Source organism: Thunnus albacares, chromosome 16 (genome assembly GCF_914725855.1).
Source record: "Thunnus albacares chromosome 16, fThuAlb1.1, whole genome shotgun sequence".
NCBI classification, from domain to species: Eukaryota; Metazoa; Chordata; class Actinopteri; order Scombriformes; family Scombridae; genus Thunnus; species Thunnus albacares.
In genome coordinates, this window is record NC_058121.1 from 28382433 (window position 1) to 28406406 (window position 23974).

A 23974-nucleotide genomic window follows, 5' to 3' on the forward strand; every position below is an offset into this window, starting at 1 on the left:
TAAGCTGTGAGTCCACGGCTGGCTGTCCACATATTGCGTTTACTGAAAAGCTAGCAGTATTAACAACAAGAGAGCTTGCACAGTGTCACAGACTAGTCGCCCTAATCGGATCAATGTTGGGTTCAGATTGCTTTTAGAAAGTCTGGACAGAAAATAAAAAAGCCACATTTCCTCCCAGACAGAACTACCAACCAGTTCTGGTACCACAGTTTCTATTCAATATATATTATCTATACTGCATTATCTATATGGTAAAAGTATCACAACACTGTGCTAATTATTATTTGAATGGAAAGTGTATAATACTAAAGTATTATATATATATATATATATATATATATATATATATATATATATATATATGTATATATGTGTGTGTGGGTATATATATATATATATATATATATATATGAATATTAGGAGCCTTGTACCCTTGTAAAATTGATTTACTTAGAGCATGAGTTGCCTTCAACAAACCAGGTATTATTACACTCTATGAAACTTAGCAACACTGCAGACACTGAAATCAAACTACCTAATGATGTGTCACATAGAGCTGACAGATGCACCAGAGGCGGTTGTGTTGCTATTACGTTTCATCAAACTGGGCCTCTAATAATACCTCATGTAGATCCAGAGTTTCCACCAGTGCCGACCCCCCATTGGGCCTTGAAGGAACTTTAAAAAAAAAAGTATTTTAAGATGTTTTCTAAACTGTAGCGTAGCTCCTTTAAGGAATAGTTCAGTACGTAGTGAGCGTGCAGTCGAGACAGAGAGAGCGTGTATGTGACGGTGAGGCTGCAGCGACCAGAGCAGCGAGTATGAAGTTAGCAGCTGTGAACAGTGCAGTGTGTGTACAGTTCAGGCTATTTGTTGGTGAACACATGCTACAACTCTCCAAGTTCCCGTGTCTTGCTTCTTTCTGCCGTAGACAAGCAGTGAGACCCAGGGAGACATGAGAGCAGCTGCTCACTAACAGCTCCGTGTGTTTACAGCAGAGAGCAGAAGGGAGGACAGACGTCTCACTCTGCTGCTGCTGCAGACACTTTCAGTTTATAACTGTAGCGTCTATCATCTGACTAACTATTGATAACACGCTTAATACTTTACAAATTCGAGTTTTTTATTTGATGAACATGGGTGCTGATACGCAAAACAAAGCAAACCAACGGTGGAGGCAGTGGGGAAGTAATGTAATCAGTGAATGCCTGCATATCACTACATCACTAGTGTAACAGACACCTGCTGAGTCATCTAGTTGTTTGAGTTCAACCATTAATTCCATTGACTTTAGTAATGAAATTATTATTTTGGGTGACTTTAACAAAAATTGGTTAGATAGATCTTCTTGCAAAGATAAGACTGTTTTCTCTAATTGGAACAAATAGAGTCTCAAATGTTGGTGTTTTGTCAGATTGCTTCAGTAATCCCTGCCCAAATTAGTTAAAATTAGACAATATAAGAATATGGACATGTTTAATCATGATTTAATTGACTCCAATTATTACCTGATGTTCAAAAAGCTTGGGAATTCTTTTAGTCCGATTTAGCCACTAAAGTAGCTGATAAACATGCTCCCTGGAAACTGTCAAAAGTTAAATGCAGACATTTACCCTTGATCAACGGGAACTCATATCTCTTCTTAGGCAGAGGGATAAAACACGGGCAGAATTTCATCTGACAAGGAAACATGCTGACTGGGAATCGTACAGACAATTAAGAAATATCAGCAAGACCAGGTATGAAATGTTAAGTCTAATTACTTTCACACTCAGGTGGTTCCCTCTTGATATAAGATGTCAATTTCACTGGTACCAATTTCATTTTCAATGCATTAACTTTAACTATCTTTATTGTCTAAAACAATTCTTTGTTCCTTATATGTCAAATTATTCACTAAGACGCTCTGATCAGACCCTCTTTATAGTCCCCTTTGTATGTAAGGAACTTTTATGTTTCAGGCTCCTTCTGACTGGGATAAGTTACCTGTAATCTGTTCTGTCATCAGATTACCTGTTTTCAGGAAAGCCATCACTGTTCCTTTATTCCCTTTATTTATAGATGGATCTTTTTTTATTGTGTCTACTCTGAGGTTGTAACTCTTCTTTGTTATTTAGTTTGTTGTTTGTTTTGTCATTGTTGTGTTATATATTATTGTTTACTGTTCTGTTTTCCATTTGTTTCATGAGTGTTTGTTCGGGAACTCCTTCTCGAGGGGTTTATCCTCATATAATAATACATTTCTGACATATAGTTTTTGGCCTGGAAGCCACTTCAAGACAACAAACTGCTGTTTGATGATCAAAATTTGTTTTCCACCAGAATAAAACAATATAGCTAAAACCATATCATATATTTATCCCGTCCTGCTGATATCGTTTAACCCCTCTAGTCTTTCTTCTTCTACTCTCCTCTGTCCACTCTTGCAACCATGGAAAAAAACAAGATTTACATTCTAACTAAGCACTGACTGACCAACTTTTGCAAAGAACAAGTGTCTAACAGTCAGAAACTGCTACGAGCATACTGCATAATAATCTCATTTCAACACGGGAAGATAAAGTAAAGCGTCATCCTCAGCTGCAGCAGTTTGATGCAGATAGTTTGTTTAGGGATTTATCATTATTGAACATTCATTACTTTTGAATCTGAGAGCTGTGTGAAGATGTTTGTCTTTCATTTCTCAGGATCAGAGTCTGATTGCAAGCAGACCACTATCGACTCATTTCTTAAACAAAAAACTGTATTCTGTCCTCCAAACTCAGCAACATTTTCAAAAAAAGATTGCTGGTATGGAAGCTACAGCAGTGTTTATCTACACATGTAATCCTTCTTTACACTAATTGATAAATCTGATCCTGGAGTGCACAAAAACAGACAAAAACACAAATAATACTGTATATCTAGAAATAATGGAGGGAATCTGAAACATGGCACCTGGTCTGATATATACTGTATGTACTAGGGGTGTGCCTGAATACAAATACATTATTTGGCAAAGCACAAATAGTGGGGTTTTTTTTGTTTTTTTTGAACGAATATTTGTTTCATACAAATATTTTAAAAACTATTTGTTTTCAGGAAGAAAAATAAACCATGTCAATACCAGAGTGCAGGACAGTGACATTGCTATCTCAGTGTCTCTCCTCTGCTCCGCTGTTATATCTATCAGCAGGTCTCAGCGAGGGGAGTCACATCCACCTGCTACATGATGCACATTTCCTAATTTGGACATCACTCCCAGAGTTGGGGGTGTTCCCCAGAGATAAAGCTGAATTACTGACACACGCTTCATGAACACTTATTATAACACTTTAATTTTCTAAAATTATAAGCGTAATAAAAACAAAAACAGGATTTTTAAACCTCTTTCCACTTTTATTCGAATACAAATACAAATAATTTTGCTGCCTCAACAAATACAGATACAAATACTGGGCCCTCTGCACATCCCTAGTATGTACCACATGTTCTTTTATTTGTTTGACAGTTGTGCCTTTTCATTGTGTTTAAATTTGTATCATTCACAATTTGCTAATATTAATATGGTAAGACTGTGTATAAAATATAACATTTTTTCTTTTCAAGCCTGTAATATGAGGGAAATAAGAGGATGTTGGTTTTAAGCAGTTGTTTGAGCAAGGTGAAATGAGTAAATTAGTCATTTTAGTCCACATTTATCCCTTAATGTCCAATTGTTCTCCTTTATTAACTTTAAGGTTGGAAAAACATCTTATTTCACAGTCTGACAGTATTATATGTTTATTCTGCATCAACTCATCCAAGTCTTCATTGAAGCTATATGATGTTTACACTGAGTGTTTTTTTTATGTCTGCACCATTTCATCAAAAAGAAACATTTTAGATGTCTTGTGCAATATTTTATACACATTTCCCCCAAAATTCAGTTTGACATATATAAAATATTTTGAAACTCTTAACAAGATCAGTGAGTTGGAACAATGTTTGGTTGCACAGCTGAGTTTGTGATGACTCGTCCACATGGTAAAGAATATGTTTAAGCTCTTTTGTATTATATAGAAAGTATAGAACATTGTAACCTGCATCTTTTATTAATGTACATTAGGTATCAGCAACAGGATCCAACAAACACTGTGACATAGCAGTCTATGATGATACAGTGACTCAGTTTCTGTTTCACTGGCTGGAAACTGCAGCACAAATACTACCAGTTGCACTTGGCTCCTGGCGTCTTTATCATCCCAGCAAGTAACACTGTTATTTGGCCAAAGTATGGGGAGCCTGACCTGTTCAATAATTCATTGTGTTCTTTGTACAAATACAATGGGAAAGTTGTTTTCAATGTCAAAAATGCAGAGGCAGAGAAGAGACAATATAGGTTAGTTGTTCTTCTGTTCACTGACATCAGAATAATCATTGGATGGCACAGCTGGCCGCAGCTGCATGGCTGATTGTCGTGTAGGCAGACGTGTATCTAGTTCAAGTGTTTCAAAACATAGCGAGCGGCGAAGCTGCAGAATCTTCAACCCTGTGTTATTCAGGTGTTTGTTTGTCATTCCATCGACAACAGAGTTTAATTTGGACAAATGCGGTGAATCTACAGCTCCCTGGTTAGTGATGCTGGGATGCTCTCCTCTGTTACAGACTTACATTTTGATAAGGCTGATTAGACAGGAGGAATTTAACATGAAAACCTTGCCTGGGAACTAGATGAATGAGCTAAAACATCAAAGTTGGATCCACTTTTTTAAAAGACTAAATATCGGGCAGATGTTTTCCTTTTATGAGCCACCACAGAAGCTCTGTTGGCTTTACAAGTGTTCAAAATAATAACTAACTCATGCTTTATTGTAGCCAAACTGCAACCTGCACTATAAAGGAGAAAACAACAAGGTAGAAGGAATGAAAAAAAAATAATTAAAGGAACATCTAAGTCACTGCAAAGATAAGCAAGGTAGGCATTTGTGGAGAATGAGCCTTATTGATTGTACATAAACCACCACTCAAGAGGACCGACTGGTTTAAAAGGAGGAATGCTGAGTCATGGGGTTGTCATGCAGTCGGCCATCCAGGGTAAAGACAGGTCAGAGGGTGATGTCAGAGATAATAGGTAAATAGAAATTCTGCGGGAATACTTCAATGAGATAACAAGCCCTCGACAATTTGGTCAATTTCATTTTCTCACAGATTGAAGTATATATCAGCGTTCCCTCCACTTCTACTATCAGCCCGCTAATGGAGTCAACTCGGGGTCGGGAATTTCCCATAATACTCTGTGTATTAAAAGTTAAACGAGTGTGAAATGTTTATTTTCTTTTTTTAATTAGTATGGATGGTTGCAATATTTGAATTTTTAAAATATTTTCCACAAACTGCTGATACAGACACATGGCTTGACTGATAAATTGCACAAACTATTGTGTCTCCATGGCAACAGGAGATGAAGTGGAGATTCCTGTTTTGCACTTGTTTTGTCACTTGCTCCCTGTTTTCTATGTTTTTAAGTCTGTTTTGTCCCGACATGTGACATGCAAATAACTAAGTCTGATCATTTTTACATTTCTAAGACATACATGCATTAAATACATATTCAAACATTTCTCCTAATGTCTGATACACTCATTTCTTTTATTTTTATATTTTTCCTGTGTTGTGTCCAGTTACTGTATGCTTTTATAACGACCCAAATATCCCCTCAGGGATCAGTTTTATCTTATCTTAATGGGAAGACAGACCGAGTGCAGGGTGAAGTCATAGCAAGCCCCGCTGTTGTTTGGATGTCCTTTTTGCTAGAGGGAAGGACAGACAGATAAACAGAGACATGGAGAAAGGACGTGAAGGAGAGCGGCGTAAACAGGCCTGTCAATTTTAGAGAGAGCCAAGACGGGCCTGCTTTTCAATAAAATGAAGAATAAAGAGACATTAACAACCAGAAGAAGGAAACGAGGAAAGACAGACTATTCATCATCAAACATTTTTGATATTTGATATGCATATGATTCTAAGTAGTTTCAGGGCTTTACGCAGAGCTCTGTACATCAGTGTCATCAAAGTGTCACAGTGTGCAGACAATTCATTTCTTGAAATGTCTCATCCAACTTTCTTTCTGCTCAGTGATGATGAATGAATGCACACTACTGTAGGACAATCAATGTCATCTTTACGCTGTTAGTTATGCTGTGACACAGAAACCTGACAAGATGAAGCTTTATTCATCCCTGTGTGAAAATTGGGCCTTTGCAGCTGCAGATAATATACATCAAAGCAGGCGTGTAGCTGTGGGTTTGGAACTCAGGCCCACCAGATCTGAAGGCTCGCAGTCAATGATCTGACAACACGACCAATAAAAATAAAACAATTCTTGTTTCTTGCTTCTTGTACAGCCGGCACATTGCAAACAGGAACTGTCCACTAGCAAGATGCTTTTAATGTAGGTAAAGATAAAAATCATGGTGAAACAAAGCAGTTTGCTTAAGTTTGTCACAAAAAGACGTTGTGAGCAGCAGGAGGAAAAGAATTCAGATACAGTTCAGCCTCATTCTCAACTCAGACACCTCCTCCTGCACCAGTTTCTCTTCAACAAGTGCCAAGTAGTAACAACACATACGTGGCTGTTAATTCAGCCTTTTCCCCGTCAGCAGCAGCATGTGATTTAACACTTGATTCTCCAACGACAACATCCACCCCTCCATGGCGAAGCTCAGGTATCTGCAGCCATGCACTCCGAAAAGCAAATTTAAATACTCTAAATGCTCAAGAATGAATATGAACCATATTTTACTACAGTGTTCATTTGTTCCAGGCTCGGCTCAGCCCTGCACTGAAGACGTACAATCCCCATCAGACTTATCCACTATAGATGAACCTGCGACCCAACCCAAACGCAGGTTATTCCCAGTAACCACTATAGCAGGCAAAGCTGGGAGTTTTTCTGCCCAGTGGTATGAAAGATTGAAAGATTCCAATGGCTAGAGTACAGCACTTCAAGGAACGCAGTGTCCCTGCTCTCCTTTGAAAGACTTAATCGTTGGACTATAATGAAATAATTTCAGTGCTCAACCCCATCTTCTCCTGCTGTAATCATCAAAAGTAAGCTAAATTACCATTTTGGACTGTAATAGCTTATTGCTTTTTTTCAATATTATTGTTTATTGGGTATTTTGTTGAGTGTACAATTGGATTTTATGCTGATGTTGCTGCATCTGCCATCTGTGTGTTAGTGTGTGTGTGTTTCATCAGCAGTGCCTGAATGACTTTAGGGTTGAAGTGAGTCAGAAATAGACCTCTGAGCTCTCTCTGTATTTCTGGACGAAGAGACTGAAAGAGACAGAGATAGTGAAATACTGTACTCTGTGTATGTGTGTGCGGCTGCCATGCCAGGCTATGCGATGCGGTCGTCTTGGTGTTTGTAACATTACCTCTCATGATGTATAAGGCTTGTATGACTAAACTGTGGTGCATTCAGGCAAGTATAGCTGTAATGGCCTATTTTAGTTACATGTGTTTCAGAACCTATTAAGTATGATTGGTCTTGGATGGGTTAGGCCCACTTGATTTTCTCTGTGCCCACCCACACTGTGATTTCTGCCTACACTATTGTATCAAAGACATAAAATACAGGCCTATAACATCACATATACAGAGATGACTGCTTACTTCGAAATGTAATTACAGACCAGTCTGCAGTGCATGGTAAACGTCTTAAACAGGTCCGAATTATATTCAGTCTAAGTAGGTAGAATCCCATTCCAGGAGTCTGCAAGGATGTCTTATGCCCAAGTGAATCACATGATGCCTTATAATCAATGTGGGAAAAACTGTGTTTTTGGGGTGAGATTAAGAGTGTGAAATGTGAAGTGCAGTAAATGTGTGTTGCTACTCTATTCGACTGAAGGTGCTCATTTATTGGCGGAGCTTCACGCTGCTGCCAGTGTTGGTGTTCCCTCTCTTTCTGGGTCTGTTTGGGTTTCCCGCATTTCAAACTAACATTTCGGACCTCTACTGCGAAGCTGGCCATGAGCAGTTCAAAATTATACATCCTGCATGTAATGAGGAGAATCCAAGACTGACCCTGTGAAAGTGAAAACTGAACTGAAAATTCTGATATATGGCCAAATGATCTCACACATCTTGACATTATTTTATGTAAACAGCAGCACAGTGATGCATATTGAGCACATCACATAACTTGCTATCATTTGTTTTACATTCCACTACTACTACTGCCTTTTTACCGTAACTCATTATCATTATATCAGAATTTAATATATCTAATAGGTCAACCTCATTTGTTAACAGCTGAAAGTAGAGAATGAGAGTGTTTACCTTGCTCAGCAGATGCCTAATGTGGAAGGCACTGCCTGTAGCTATGTTGTTCCTCTGAGTCCTAAAAGCCCATCTGAATGATACGCTTGATATTGGTAAAAAAAAGAGGGTTAACTGCCAGGTGCTCTTTGTCTGTCTCTCCCATCAGAAATAGAAATAGAACCCAGCGAGTAAAGACGGGTCCCTGGTGGCCATGTAGACTCACACAGCTGCCAAGAAAAGAAGAGAAAGTCGAAGCAGACTTTCGCCTCTAAAATCTTGATGCTTACTCACTACTGACAATGTCTGCCAAAAAACTCTCCTCCAGTTAAATGTGTGGGCTGGTGTCAGGTCGGGAGGTCTTTACTTTGTAGGGGCTTTCAGTCAGAACCACTTTTTGAAGGCTGATTCTGATATTTACCCAATTATGGTACTGAAAGTAAATACCTGTATATACTGTGGAGTATTTATTAAAGAGAACCTATTATGCTCATTTCCAGCTCTAAATTTTTATTTTTAGGCTCCACTAGAGTAGCTTTGCATGATTCACAGTTAAAAAAACTCCTTATTTATCTTATACTGACCCTTTATGCAGCCCCTCAGTTCAGCCTCTGTCTCTAACAGGCAGTTAAAGCCCCTCCTGTTGAGCCCACTCTGTTCTGATTGGCCAGCTTTACATATCAGAGTTGTGTTTAAGTTACCGCTGATGCAAACCCCAGCATTTCCTGTTTCACTGCTTCAAATTAAAAGCTTTTAAATTACTAAATAATGGCAGACTTTTATAGTGAATAATTTCCAGGAGGTGAAACATGTTCCTCACTGAATTAGCTGAGCTTCGTTAGCGGTGCTAAAAACCAGTTGACACAACAACATATGGAGATATCAGGAGCTCTTTGTCCAGTGGATCAGTTAGAAATAATTCAAGCAGAAACAGCCACAGTGATGACGATGTTTGATGAAGAGCTGCAGACAACCAGCACACCTCCAACAGGTAAACTACTTATCTTAATTTTCCCTGCTGTGTAATGGAGTCATGGCTCAGCATGACTACCCCCAAAACAATGAAGAAACGCCATAATGTTAGCGGAGCAGAGCAGTGAACTGGCACGTTGTGTGTGGAGTAGGGATGTGCAGAGGGCCCAGTATTTGTATTTGTATCTGTATTTGTTGAGGCAGCAAAATTATTTGTATTTGTATTCGAATTCAAAGTGTAAAGAGGTTTAAAAATCCTGTTTTTGTTTTTATTACACTTTTAATTTTAGAAAATTAAAGTGTTACAATAAGTGTTCATGAAGTATTCCCTTGGGAGCACTTCACTTGTGTCAGTAGTTCAGCTTTATCTCTGGGGAACATCCCCAACTCCAGGAGTGATGTCCAAATTAGGAAATGTGCATCATGTAGCAGGTGGATGTGACTCCCCTTGTTGAGACCTGCTGATAGACGTCACAGCGGAGCAGAGGAGAGACACTGAGATAGTGATGTAACCGACCTGTGAGCTGGTATTTAACATGTTTTTTTTTTTCTTCCAGAAAAAACCCACTATTTGTGCTTTGTCGAATAATATATTTGTATTCGGGCACACCCCTAGTGTGGAGCAGATGACCATATATAAATAAATAAATCCATCACCAGCCGACGTCAGCTCAGGCTGAAAGTAGAAAAAAACTGTTGGAAACCGAGTGTTCAGAGCAGTCTGAAGCTGCTGCTTCTTGCTCACAGGGATTACTGCTAAATACGTTTACCTCATTATTTGACACGTTGACAACTTTTAATAATAATAATAAAGAAATAGAAATAATAATAATAAGCGTAATAGGTCTCCTTTAATAAATGTGGGACTTTCTGATGTATTTGTCTGTTGACTATATAGTAGATTCATCCAGGCTGGTTCCTCAGCTGAAATAAACAGGAACAGATTTTGATATGAAATGAAATGGAGAAACCAGGCCCACACATATCATTAATTATGGATTGTATATGTTTTTTTCAGCAGGCCAAATGCACCCATATAGAAATGTATGCATACTTTTTCACACTATGTGTGCAGGTTTATACTTCTGGTTTGCCTTTATTCCCTTCTATTTTATTAATTTCAGTATAAAGGCTTCTGCTTTCAGTTTAGACACCATCTTGCCTCGTGAGTTGTATGACGAAAAGAATGAGTGAATAACGGCTTCAAAGCAGCTATTTTGAAATCTATTGGACGGAAAATGGGAATGATATATATAAAAGGATGTTTGGCATGTCCCAAATATTTAAGTTGTGAGCAAATAATGAAAACTTGATCACAAAGTTATAAAATTTGAGACACCACAAATTATAACACTCTGGATCAGCAGGTCAGGTTTGAAATGTTTTAGATGGTTTAGATTGTAAATTAGATGCTAACAGGATTGTGATCAATAGCTAATCAGATTGTATAGACTGTTGATAGCTTAAACAGTGCTATGAATGAATGAAATGATCATTTCTTGGGCAAAAACAGTACAATTAAAGCGCAGAATGTAGAAATAGTTCAATAATGTACTGTTTCTATTCCGACTGTAGTGATGTGGCTGTGTTGTGCATCTACAAACACAATCAGCTCTGCACAGCTGCTGTCGCCCACCATCTGCTGCTGTTCAATATGGCCACCACAAGGACTGTTACATCACCTGAAAGCCCTCACAGTTAAACAGTCCTGTGCAGATTGATGCCTTGATCCCACCGGGCACAGCTGCGCCGCGTTCCGGCAGTTTTGTTCCGTCCTCCACATGGCGTCATACCCAACCGGGAGCATTTCAGAGGCCGAGAGTTTTGCTCCGGCAGCGGCGGAGAGAAGAGAGCCAGCCCTCTACCTGGAGAGGAAGCCTGGCACCAGCAGTGGTGTCATAAAATCTTGTTATTTTCCACTTCAAAGATAAACCTCATGGTGACAAATATCCTCTGACCGGTTGACTTCTGGCATGGTGCCACCGGTTATAAGGTAATGTTGATGTAGTGATGTGATATACGATCGAGAGTCTGCACAGGCTGTTTAATTTTGAAAACTGACCGGATGCTCTACGTTGTTCCCGTGTCTGACTTCCTGTCCAGCTGATCTGCTCTGTGCAGCTTGACGTGGCTTCAGTCAGAAACAGACTAGGTGCGTATGTTTAGCAGAGCAGAGCGGAGACACTTCTGAAACGTTGCCGCAGTGCATCTGGTGGGAATCACAAACATTGACTCGAGTGGCCGCGATCAGCTCCGGTGGCCGCCGTCGCAGCCGCAACGCTTCGCAGACGCGCCCGGTGGGATCAAGCTGTTCGGTTTGCTGCAGGCGATTTGTGGCCCATCACCGGTTTACAGTACTGAGGGAAGTATCCATGTCTGGCCTGTTCTTAGCGCTGGTCTTCCTTTATTTCCTGATAAAAAAAATTGTCTGTGAGCAAACTAGAAAATTCACTCAGCTAAGACAGATCCCTCCTTCTCTGCTGGGCAGCTGAACACTGAGAGCAAGGTTAAAATAAAAGGAAGCGGGGGAGAGAGGGAAAGGGGAGCAGACAGGTGTAAAACACCTGAGGGTTCTTTTTGCAGGAAAAGATGATGACAAGATCAGCTTCTTTTTTCTCTCTCTGTCTGATCCTATATACACCTGCTCGTTCACTCCTCTGCCTATTGACCAGAGGGCCTTTGAACATGGATTTCTTTTAAAATATCAACACTAATATTTTTCTTTAGCTTCTTCAACACTAAAGGACGGGTTCACAAAAGTCTGTCTTAAAACAAAATGAACATTGAAACAACGAAGTGATGACAAAATCAACCTTCAGTCTTTAGTTTGAGAAAAAAATGTTTAAAAGTTTATCTGAAGATAATATGAAGCTTCAGCCGTCTGCGTTAGACAAATAAAGTGGATATCTGACACATTTACAGTCTTTTAGTAAAAAATTGCCTCTTTGTATTTTGACAGTGTTTCCCTGTTGAGCTGCGGTGGAAGTATAGTAACAAAAAGAGGAACTAAAAAGACTGTAACGTTGAAAGATATCTACTTGATTTGACTCATTTGGACGCTGAAGCTTCATATTAGCTTCAGATAAACTGTGGATTTTGTCCCCCATCACTTCCATTGTAAGGTCATTATGAAGGGATCTTCTAATGCTCAGTATGAACAGGAGGAAAACTGTGAATCTATCCTTTAAGTTCAAGATTGATGAGTCACAAACCAGTGATAACATGTTGGAGTGTGATGGATCTGTTGGAAAGACGATATCAACAGGTTTTAGATTCAAGCCACCAGTATTCAGTATGTTATACTAAAAACTCCCAAACTTTACATCAACATTAGCATTCAGTGAATCAGTGAGGCAGGTTTCATTGCAGCTTTTACAGTCGGTTGAGTACAATCTCGCCGCGCCACGCTGGAATGAGTTCTCAGGTCAGACATCCCATAACAAATAATAAAAAAATCACTGGCTGCGCTTACAGACGAGTCTCCATCATACTGGGGGTGGAATACACAGACTTTCCATTAAAGCAACTGAATATTTGTCACATATATCAAGCGTATATGTGACAGCCAATCCTGCGTTGACATTGCTCTATGTCTCGCCTGTTGCTGCGACACGATTGGCTGCTGCGTCAGCCAACGAAAGCGGGCCAGAGAGGAGTAGTAGCGATGTGGCTTCTGGCTGTCCGAAAGGCAGGCAGAGGAAACATTCAAGGTCAAACATTAAGAATGACTCATCAAATCATCCTCCGCACACACCTCGCGAATCCATGAGCCACTGTGTGTGTGTGTGTGTGTGTGTGTGTGTGTGTGTGTGTCAACAGGCATGTCGGCAAAGCTTTATTTGTACTGGATCATGCTGGAGGCCGATATACCCCCATCTCGCTCTCGCTCCCCCCGTCACACATTGTGTATGTGTGTTTCACTATGAGAGGAAGTGTGTGTGTGTGTGTGTGTGTGTGCACATATGTGAGTGTGTGGGCGTATCTTAATGAAATCTGACAGAGAATTGTGACAATCAGTGAAGGAGCATCCTGCAGAGGTTAATAAGCTGTACTCCATAGCAGCAGCAGCAGCAGGCCGCCGTGCGCACACACACACACACACACACACACACACACACACACACACACACACACACACACACACACACACACACACACACACACACATCTCCTCTGGGCTTTCATTCTCCTAAAAAATTATATTTAGAGATTACAAAGTTGAAATTCACGGCCGGTATCTTCAGCACGCTGCGAGGGGCGATCTTTCCGGTTTGTCACCTCGAGAGAAGACTCTCAGGACCAGAACGGTGACATCACTCCCTCCCTTTGCGCTTCCTGTTTTTCTGTTAGAGAGAGCAGCTTATAATGAGATGTCACTCAGCTTGTTTTATCGTCTCTCTTGCCTGGAATCTTTTACACCGCTCGCACACACACACACGTAGAGCGTTACAGTAAATGCTCGGTGTAAAAAGACTCCAGGAAAGAAAAAGTCACACACAGTAAGTAACATCTCAGTAGCCGATTTACAGTAACTACTTCTAATGTGTGTTATGGGAATACATTTGGAATTTTCATCGAATTAAGAGAATATTATCAAGGTTTTAACCCCTTAACATCCATCCTTTTTATAGAATTTTTGCCTATTTGGCACATGGAAAAGCTTATAACAGAAGAACTGTAAGGCCATGATGGATGTATTAGGCTTCATTTGACAAGAGACATCCTCTAGTTTCTGGAAATGTGTTTGTTTAGCATGTGGCTAAAACACAAACAAAACTACATCAGTTCAAATAAGGCTCAAAAAACTGTTTTTTGGTCCTTGTTTATAATGCGTCATATTTGAATAACAATAATTAGGACATGCTTTATGCCACAACTATGCAGAACATCATAAACCTTCTACATCTTGTCAATTAGGGAGTTTTTAGTTTGTGGTGTCACTGAACCTCTCCAATCATCTCTAATTGGCCAAATTGTGCCAATTGCTTTTACTCATTACTGCGTGATGCTGCCGCTTACAAATGGCGCTGGCGACCCGGTGGATTTTAAGAGGTTAACAGCCCGACCTCCCCCTTCGTTACCCAAATTAAGACCAGCGATTTTCTAACAGTAGTAGATGGAGATGTGGTATTTAGCAGTAATAGTAGTTGTAGTAGTAGAACTATTTAACACCTTGATGAGAAAACATTTTTGAGTACAAGCTGAATATTTACACACATAAACATATTTCTGGATATTTCCTACTTAATTTCTATTCTATATGGGGGAATTTATCGAATAAAAATGTTTCAATTTTGAAAAAAAAAAAATTTGAATCTAAAATTCAAACATCAAAAATATTGAATATTGGCATAAAATACCAGCAAACTGCAGCTTTGTCTTTGAATGAGCAGTATCACATGTAAAATCCCTCTATTCCCAAGTCTGGAGTCGTGTTGCTCTGACCATCTGCTCTCTAACCCTGCCCGGGCTACGCTGCACTACCACCCCTGGATTATGGCATCGACACATGCACACACACACACACACACACACACACACACACACACACACACACACACACACACACACATAAGCATCTTGGCTCTAATGTTGCTGCCAAGTGATGACTGTGTATTTGTGTGTTTTTTTCAGCAGTATTTTCAGCCGGTACAGTCACTCAGCGAACAGGATTTGTAGAGACACACTTGAGCGCAAAAACGTTTTATATCTCCCATATCAGCCGATACAATACTGGTATATTCTGTCAAAATTTTCTGCATTTTATCCTCTAGAGTTTCTTCTTTCCAGTCCCTCTTTCAGTACTGAACAAACACAAGGTGTATAACAATTATAAAATCATAAAAAACTGCTTTGTTTACACGGGTAAGCTTGTGATTCCCGTCTTTTTGCAAGGCAGGAGCAAGAAGAGCAACACTTGACAGTTTTGGGATGATGGATGCATGATGAAGAAAAGCATGAATAATAAATGACTCTAAGGGCAAAACGACCAACGCAGCCTGATAATGTTTAAGTCAGAGTCCAACACCAAAACCTTTCATCATCTCAGTTTAGGACATGTCTTGAGTTTATGTGTTACGCACTGAAATATTGATCATGTATTGAGTCCATGTGTTCATGCATATTTGTGAGTTCCTTAGAGAAATGCAGGTTGCAGTTTACATCCATGTCTGTCCAGACTCATATAATATTTGTAGTGAAGACTTTAATAAAAGGTATTACGTGTATTTTTCTTGTATGTGTTCACATATTTGGCCAATAAAGCCGATCCATGACAGACGATGCTTTAGATAAGGATGTTGCTGAGAAGAAGCTACAAATTCACAGCAGCACAGAAGATCTAAACAGTCACCACAGTTTCAAGGTGGGAACCAAGATCAGTGTCACCACTTCAATATCTGACCGAACGTGAAATATGGTCACAATCTGCCCGTCTGCTCCTGAGTTACGGCGTTTCATTAAAGGCCAGAAAAGTGTTTTTGCAGGACAATATGATGTCACAGTGAAGTTGACCTTTCGGATATAAAATGTCATCACTTCATCACTTTATTCTATCAGACATTTGTGTGAAACTTTGTCATAATTAGCACATGAAATCTTGAGTCACAACCAAAAAACGTGTCTTGTGAGGTCATAGTGACCTTTGACCATCAAATTCTAATCAGTTCATCCTTGAGTCCAAGTGGATGTTTGTGCCAAATTTGAAGACAGTTTGTCCTTTGGCAGGCAGACAGAGATCATCACAGCCCATGTGCATAATAATAATGAGTTTCATGGTGCAGTTTGAGATGTTACAGTTGCCACCTGTCTACTCGTACTGTTTGTGTTTAAAATGTGAAGGGCTATAAAGAGGCTTAGGTGCTACTCAAGCGGCTGAAAAATGAAGCTAACATGGAAGAGCCAATAACCTGCAGTACCTCGAATGGCCACTTGAGGCTCAAAAAGCGAGTCAATCCCCATAGACCCCCATGTTAAAATGACCAACTTTACAGCAGAAATAAACATGTTTACAGCCTGGTACAAACAAAGGTCTTAGTGCATAATTAAGGGCGTGGCTGCTTTGAATGCAGGTGGGTGCCGTCACAGGCAAGTTGCTACCACGGCAACAAAGTTGGTTTGGTAACGTAACCATGGTGTAACGCTAGAAAAGACCCTCTAAGGAGTCGGATTTTCTGTAAGTACATTTTGTTTTAATGGTTTTAAGCCTGTTTTTCTAGCTATTGAAAATGTGCATTAGCATTATCACAGATAACCATAGACTGTAAATGCACTGTGCTAACCAAGCTAGCAGCTAGCGTTAGGCTCAGCTCCACCCTATCGTCCAAATATGGTCACTTCTGGCTCCAAAAATCCAAGATGGCGACGATCAAAACACAAACGGGAGTTCACAGACCGATGGGTGACGTCACAGTGGCTACGTCCATATTTTTTTTACAGTTGATGGTGCTGGGTTTCACCATCAGTAGCTTTTTTATTAATATAATCTAACACCAAATGGTCACATATACTCCTCTTCTCTCTTCAGATGCACTTTTGAAATGTTTTAATCCAAACCCTGCAAATCCTGGGTCACCTGCAGACACCTGCAGACGAGCGCAGCGATGCAGCATCAAGTGCTTTCATACTTTGTTTGTTTCTTCTAAAATAAAAGAAATCTCAAAGACATAAAGCTCTGCAGCTTCTGTGTGAGTGTATGAACGTTGGCGGTGGAAGTGGCTGCAATGCAAGGGGCACCAGCTAAAATCTTGCCTAGGGCGTCAAAATGGTCAGAGCTGGCTCTGCACACACACACACACACACACACACACACACACACACACACACACACACACTTACACTGTACAGTATTTCATTATCTCTGTCGCTTTCAATCTCTTCGTCCAGAAATACAGAGAGAGCTCAAAGGTCTATTTCTGACTCACTTCAACACTAAAGTCAGTCAGGCATTGCTGATGAAACACACACACACACACACATACACACACAAACACACACACACACACACACAAGCTAAGCTCAGTAATACATTTGTTTAAAGCGTTTTCTCCTGACGATGCAAAATGACATGCTGCCCTCTCTGTTGGACTCTGACAATAACCAGAAACTTCAGTCCTGAATCCTGACAGGCTACAAAATCAGGCTTACTCTTTTATGAAAAATCCTCGGCCTACTTCTTACACGCCATTGCCCTGAATTATAATTTATATAAAACTTGTTGCCATAGCAGCAAAACCCTACACTGCCTTCTGACAGAGGCACTACAATAAATGCAAAACCATCAGAGAGTATAACTTCTGAAATACGGCTTTCCAAAAAAAAAAAAAAAAAAAAAATCATGACAGAGAAATCCTTGCAGAGCCCGAGCTACACAAAAGGCCCGAAAGCAGCTTTGTGGGATTAAAAATTACTGCAAGAAGTCTTAAATAACGGTGGCAGCAAGCAAGTCTTGCATCACAAATCATGAAATCCAATGCCACAGGAGAATTGCAATCAATGACTGACTTACTGACTATGCATGAAATCCCTGCAAAAGCATAAAGTCAGCGTTTGCATCAAAAGCGAGGCCAGAACTGAAGACATTTAAAATAGGACAGCTAGAACTTAAAAAAAAAAAATGATATATGCAAAAATAAATCAAACAACCTAAGAACACAAGATGTTGTCTGCTGAGGGAGGTTTCAAGGCTGCCGATTTATTCCTGAACGCAGCGCCGAGTCCACAGAGATCAGCGGTCAGTGTGAGCAGATGGCCTGAATGCTATCGGCCTGTTTCCCCCCCGCTTAGCCGTGGCCTAATCCAACAAGGCACGGGAGATACGAGGCTCAGATGTGTCGCCTGTGGGAATGTGTAGGAATCATGTGACTCGACACATGAAAAATACACCATTCCCCATTGTTTTAGTTGTTAAATACTAGTCAGAAATAGTGTTCACCTCAGCTTTCACCTGGTTATATTATGATGCCATCTTTAAAGAAATAACTGTGTGAAAAAGTTTAATAATACACCCTTCTTCTTCTTCTTCTTTATTGACTCTTTAATGTTACATTTGGTGTAAAACACAGCCAAATGGGTCACAGACTAAGTAGATTAAAAAAAAACACTGATGATTACGAGACAAAATGTACATAAAAATTAAATTGTGACATTTAAAAAGCTGTGTCAACTCTTTCCATCCTGTTGCTGAGCAGTGATCTGACCCTGAACTGAAAAAACACTCCATACAGCTGCATAACACTTCACCATGATACATCCGATGTTAATATTTGAGTTTTAATTCCACAATCTACAAATAATCCTTGACAGAGGCTTACAAAAAGCTTCAGTGTCCAGATTTTAAAAAAAAAAAACATGGATGTTTCACTTGAACCATCCCTCAAAAGAAATGTAGTGAACAGTGAAACAAATTCATTGTGCATTAATGATTGGTTGGCATTGATGGCAGCTTTCTTTAATGTTTTGTGCATAATCTCTCCTCTCTTTTTTGGAAATTTGCAGGTCAAAGCATGTCTAAATATTTAGGTTGAAATGTGGCAACAACGAAACTGTATCATGTAATTATAGTGTTCTAAATACTAATTTGTATCCTAAAAGTTTTTCACTTTTCAACTAAATTCAGCCCAGTTTGAACCTAAACAACCAGACATCTTTACAGCAGCACAAACAGACCTCAGAGCGAGACGTGGGAAGGTTCACGGTGCTTTTGCTGAGCTCCAGCGTGTCTGGAAGTCAAAGCAGCAACAACCTCAGAACAAAGGTCCGACTGTACAACAACAATGTGAAATCAGTGCTGTTTTATGGCTCAGAGTGCTGCTGAGTGACGTGACAAAGATCGATACCTTCTGCTGCATCTTCTGGCCTGAGAAGATCTCAAATGAACAGATGACTGAGTGCAACAGTTTGGTGCAGGAGATCAAACGCCGCTGAACGCGATGGCTACGGCGTCTTCAGAGCAGCCCTGATGACTCCGTCAGGGAAGTGAGGCCGGCCCCAAAAACAACTTGGCACTGAACTCAACCTGCGAGTTAAAGGAGTTGGATCTAACACGGAGCGAGGCAAAGCACAGCCTCATGTCCCACCGGAGACAAAGAGGATTACATTACGTTATCTGGACATCTTTTGACCTGCAAATCGCCAAATTGATGCTTTATGTGCTGAACTCTGGATGATGAATTAAATCCAAGCCACTGAGGCCAAACTTTAATTCCTTCTTTAAAGTAAAAGCCATTTTTTATTTTTGCCACTGTGTGTGAAACTTGTGCAGCAGCTGCAGGTATGACAGTGCTGTATATGAAGGGAGCCGACTGGGAAAACTTAGTAAAGAGACGAGAGAAAAAGTGATGTTTGTAATTTCCTTTGCGTCTCTTATTAAATAGGTATACTGCATGTTATGATGTGGAGAATTAGCTAACAAGGCAAAAGTGTGACTTTAAAGAACCCATACTGCACTACGGCTTGGCACACACACCTAGCCCAAGGCTGCTGAATTATGATTTTTTTTTTCCCAGCCTCCACTTCCTCAGTACAAAGAGAAATACTGAGAGCACAAATCTTATGGTTAGTGTCAGTAGAGAATCCTTGGAGGATATAACTGACTTGAGGTGTCAAATCCTTCACCGGCAAAGGAGCAAGGAGGAGGCATCTTCAAAAACGCCACATGGAAAATGTTCGTGTGTGTGTGTGTGTGTGTGAGGCACCGCTATACACCTCCAGCTTGAAGATAATGACATGACTGGAGAGAACAGAAACGTGCTTTGACCCCGGAGTGTGTGTTGTAGAGAGGTTGTTGTTGCTGCTTCGCGTTAGAAGTTGGAACCCTGTCATTTTGGCAAGTGAGAGATGAAAGCACTGATCCTTCAGGGTAGAAAACTTTTGAAATGCCCTTGAAAGCCCACAGGTACAGTCGGTGTCGAAAAATAACATCCTAGTTTGGTGGGCCAAAGCAGATTGTTGCTCATGAGCTCCTAAATCTAAAAATACTGTATATTAACAGTATAAATATTTAAGAGCAACGTGCATCAAAAAGCACATAAACTGTAATTCAACACACACACACACACTAGTATCACAGCAGGGGAATTGCAGGGCATGGAATAAAATACACAAACTAAGTAAATAAGAATGGAGTGTTGAGGGAATTGTACAACTTTTAGATATTCAAACACGCAGTAATCAGAAAACCTGAGTCTTACATTCAGTCTGTGTCTCGTTTTTCAAGTAGTTCTTGTCATCATGAAGGATCAAAGTTTGGAGGAAATGCCTGATTTAGCTGCATAATTATTTAAAAAGGCCTCAGAACAACATTAACATGGGTGAAATAAAACAAACTGCCAGCACAGTCTGTGTTAGCGTAGGTGATTAATGACTGGTCTGATTAATGTTACGGCTAATGACCCCGCTATTGATGGATGCGGCATCGGAACAGACCGGTTTCGCCTTCGGGGAGCTGATATCTCTCCCATTTGTGCAGCTTCTTCTATTTAATTAGATCAGGAATTTTAACTCTGTTAAAGAATTTGACAGTTTCAGGGTTTTCTTTGCTTGTCGACTGCTTGCATCAGGTGTCTTAAATCGTTTTAAGAGGAAAACTGTGACTGCTTTTTAATGCTGTATATATGCTTTATTAACCCTTACATACTGTTCAGCTCAAATTTGACCCATTTTGACATTTGAAAGCAATAAAAACACCATAAATGACATTTTATGACTCTTCCTAAAGTGGGCCAGAATATACAAAAATGGAAATATTTCAAAATGATTTATTTTTGTGCAGCTGTTAAACATTTTATCACACAGAAGGTGTTCTGGGTCAGTGTTGATTGTCGCTTTTAATGGTTATAATGAAATCAACCATTCAAATATATTTGTTGCATCCTTCACTTTCAATAAATTAATAGGAATAATTATGGCTGTTATGTTCTCTCATTTTAGATAACAAGATCATAATATAGAGTGATTGTGATTTTATTTTCTCTATTAACAAACAGTGTCAAACCTAAAGAAGCATTAATGAAGGATCAATCACTCATTTATTAATGACTGATAGGATATATGTGGTTCAAAATATGGTACAGGGACTAATTATTAGAGTGAGGGTCGGAATATGGGCAGCATGTAAGGGTTAATTATTAGTTCACCTGTTTTTCACAGTTTACCAAAACACAGCTGGTGAACCAATTCAAAGAGTTAACCGTGTTGGAGAAATTGAAGCTTTGTGTGTTTTATGAGCGCCGAAAGTACGAGTGGATGCCTCATATTCAGTAAAAAATCTAAATCTTACTATAACTATAAACAATCTCCACCAATGAGAGATTAATTACAATATAAGCAGAATTCCTAACGGAGTCTGGTTCCCAGCTCTCTGTTAAGAACAGGGTCTTATAACCTAAGAGGTATTGAGTTAGTGAAGAATAGGCCTCACATAAACACTTCTTACCTTGGTCAGCTGTGCTATTTTCTTGCTCATCTTCAGGTGCAGGTCTTGGGTATATTCCATGGCGATGCCAGACTGGAAGCTGGTTGCTGTGGATGAACTATATTTCCCCTGACCGGCAGGGCAGTAATACTGCTGCCAACCCGACCCAGTCGCCATCTTCACGATGATGCTTCAGATGCTGAGGAGAGAGATGTGTTATGTGCGGTAATAATAAAGTGGACGGCGCTGGAGAGAGACGACCAGTGAGCGAGCGAGCGAGCGGCGGAGAGGACTGGGACAGTGGCGGATATTTGCAGATAATTAATCAAAAAATATGACGCCGTTGTTGCCCGCAAACTGTTAAAATTGCTTTCATTTTGCACAAAAAAAGGGGGTGAAAATTGGTGGTTTTAAGCCCCAGAAACGTTAGCTGCTCCCATCTTGTCCGTTCAGACTGTGGCCGTTGTCAGTGCTCCGAGGTGCGGCTCCGGTCTGCGGTCACCTGGCGCTGATGTGCAGCAGCAGCTGGTTGGCTCCCGGTCGGTCACCTTGATACCGAAATTTCTCAGCGGGAGCCGTTAAGGAGCGATTCCTCCTCCTCGGTGCATAGAGTGTATACAGACTGAAGGTGTGTGTGTGTGAGTGTGTGCAGGACAGGCTCCGCGGTTGGTTGCTGCTCTTCTGTTGCCATGGATCACCTCAACACTTTGTGCTGCATTCACGTAGGATGGGAGCAGCGCTGCGTTCAAGTACTGTCGGAGAAATCGAAATGAGAGCGGTGAGCGCACATTTGATCCAGCAGCGCGGTAAACATGAACAGGCAGGGCCAGCAATGGCTATGTAGGTGGCCCTGGTGCCCATGGAAAAAAAAAGGAACAATAGCACCTCCAGTATAAGAACTTCAAATATGAATTCACACTAAAATGAGGTGCAGGTTTCCATCCAAATGTGCTGCAAATTTTAACCAAATTGTCAGAAAATCAGCAAAAGAAAATGCAAATTTAAGTGTGTTTCCATTATGTGTTATGTGAATATTAGGAGTTGGTTCATCGAGATAAGCAGCAGGTGGCGCTAATTCTCCAGTTAGACACCACTGCAGAGGAAGATAAACAAACACCAGTCCAACCTCAGTGAATAATAACATAGAAAACATGATGGAAATATGATATTTCTGTTTGTTTCGATTTGTAATTTGAGGATTGTTTGTCTCCTCATCAATCCACTGATCTACTGTTTTCATCTGCCGTTATTTTTCATCTCTTTGTTTTAATCTTTATTTCAAACTATGAACATACACAGTTGAAAGAAAACAGAATTATGGTCACACAGATGAAACATCAGTCATGTGAGTGAAATGTTCACTACTAGCATGAACTCTTTTTCAAAAAAGGTAAAAACCACCACCAAGTGAGCATAAATACTTTTTTTTGCAAAATTAAGAAAGTTTTTTTGAATTTTGCTGTTTCCATCAACCTTTTCTAATGTGACATAAAAATACGTTCATGGAAACACAGCTAATAGCATCTCCTTCCCAGACAAAGTCATCCCAGTCCAGACAAAAAGACAAGTGGGGGGCCCAGCTAACGTAGCATGCTAACGCAGAACCATAGCTATAGTGCGAAAATGGATATGTTTCTTGTGTCAAAGCGTAAACAACAACCAACTCCAACGGAGACAGACAAACATAGAGTAGCAGAGCAACAGAAAGAAAGAAGCAAGTTCGCCCCAGTGACGACTGGGAGGACTGGGACGATGAAGAGCCCACGCTGTGTGACCAGCAGCAGCAGCTAGCATCTGCAACTAGCACTGCCCCCCACAGCACTAGTGTGGCTGACATCAGCCAGTCAGCTAATGAAGGACACAACGCTGCCAAAATACCCGGAAAGAAGAATAGACTTCAAATGAGATCCTTCAACCGTCAGTGATAAGAACAACATACATGGCTTGAATATTCTATAACCAACATTTTTCACAGACTTTTGTGTATATCAGTCACACTGCCCGTCACGTCTGCGGCCTGTGAACGCAGCTTTTCTTGTTTAAGGCGTGTTGAAAATTACATGAGGAGCAACAATGGGGACTATTAATAACAATGTGGCTTCGCTGTCCATCAACTCACAATAAGCATGAGCCCTTGATGAGCAGGACATCATAGATGTTTTCACTATGAAACACAACAACAGATTCATTGTTCAGCTCTGACAGACTGACAGACGTCCCTCAGTGAGCAGGCTAATGTGAATTTATATGATTTGGTTGAATAGTTTAAATCTCTGTATGTGAAACAGTAGGTTATAGCGAGTC

The 23974-nt window shown here is 40.2% G+C and overlaps 1 protein-coding gene across 3 annotated transcripts in view; it reads right to left on the minus strand.

The window, feature by feature from the left end:
- Nucleotides 1-22464, minus strand: part of fam184ab (family with sequence similarity 184 member Ab) — a 148478-nt gene extending 126014 nt beyond the window's left edge. For 2 of the 3 annotated variants that reach the window (XM_044376351.1, XM_044376349.1), the window contains exon 1: nucleotides 21692-22463. In XM_044376351.1, coding sequence (XP_044232286.1) covers nucleotides 21692-21847 — 156 coding nt within the window. In that variant the 5' untranslated portion in view covers nucleotides 21848-22463. Of the gene's footprint in view, nucleotides 1-21691 lie in introns of all 3 variants that reach the window. The other variant, XM_044376348.1, reaches the window with a different exon arrangement.
- Between the last annotated feature and the right edge of the window lie 1510 nt (nucleotides 22465-23974).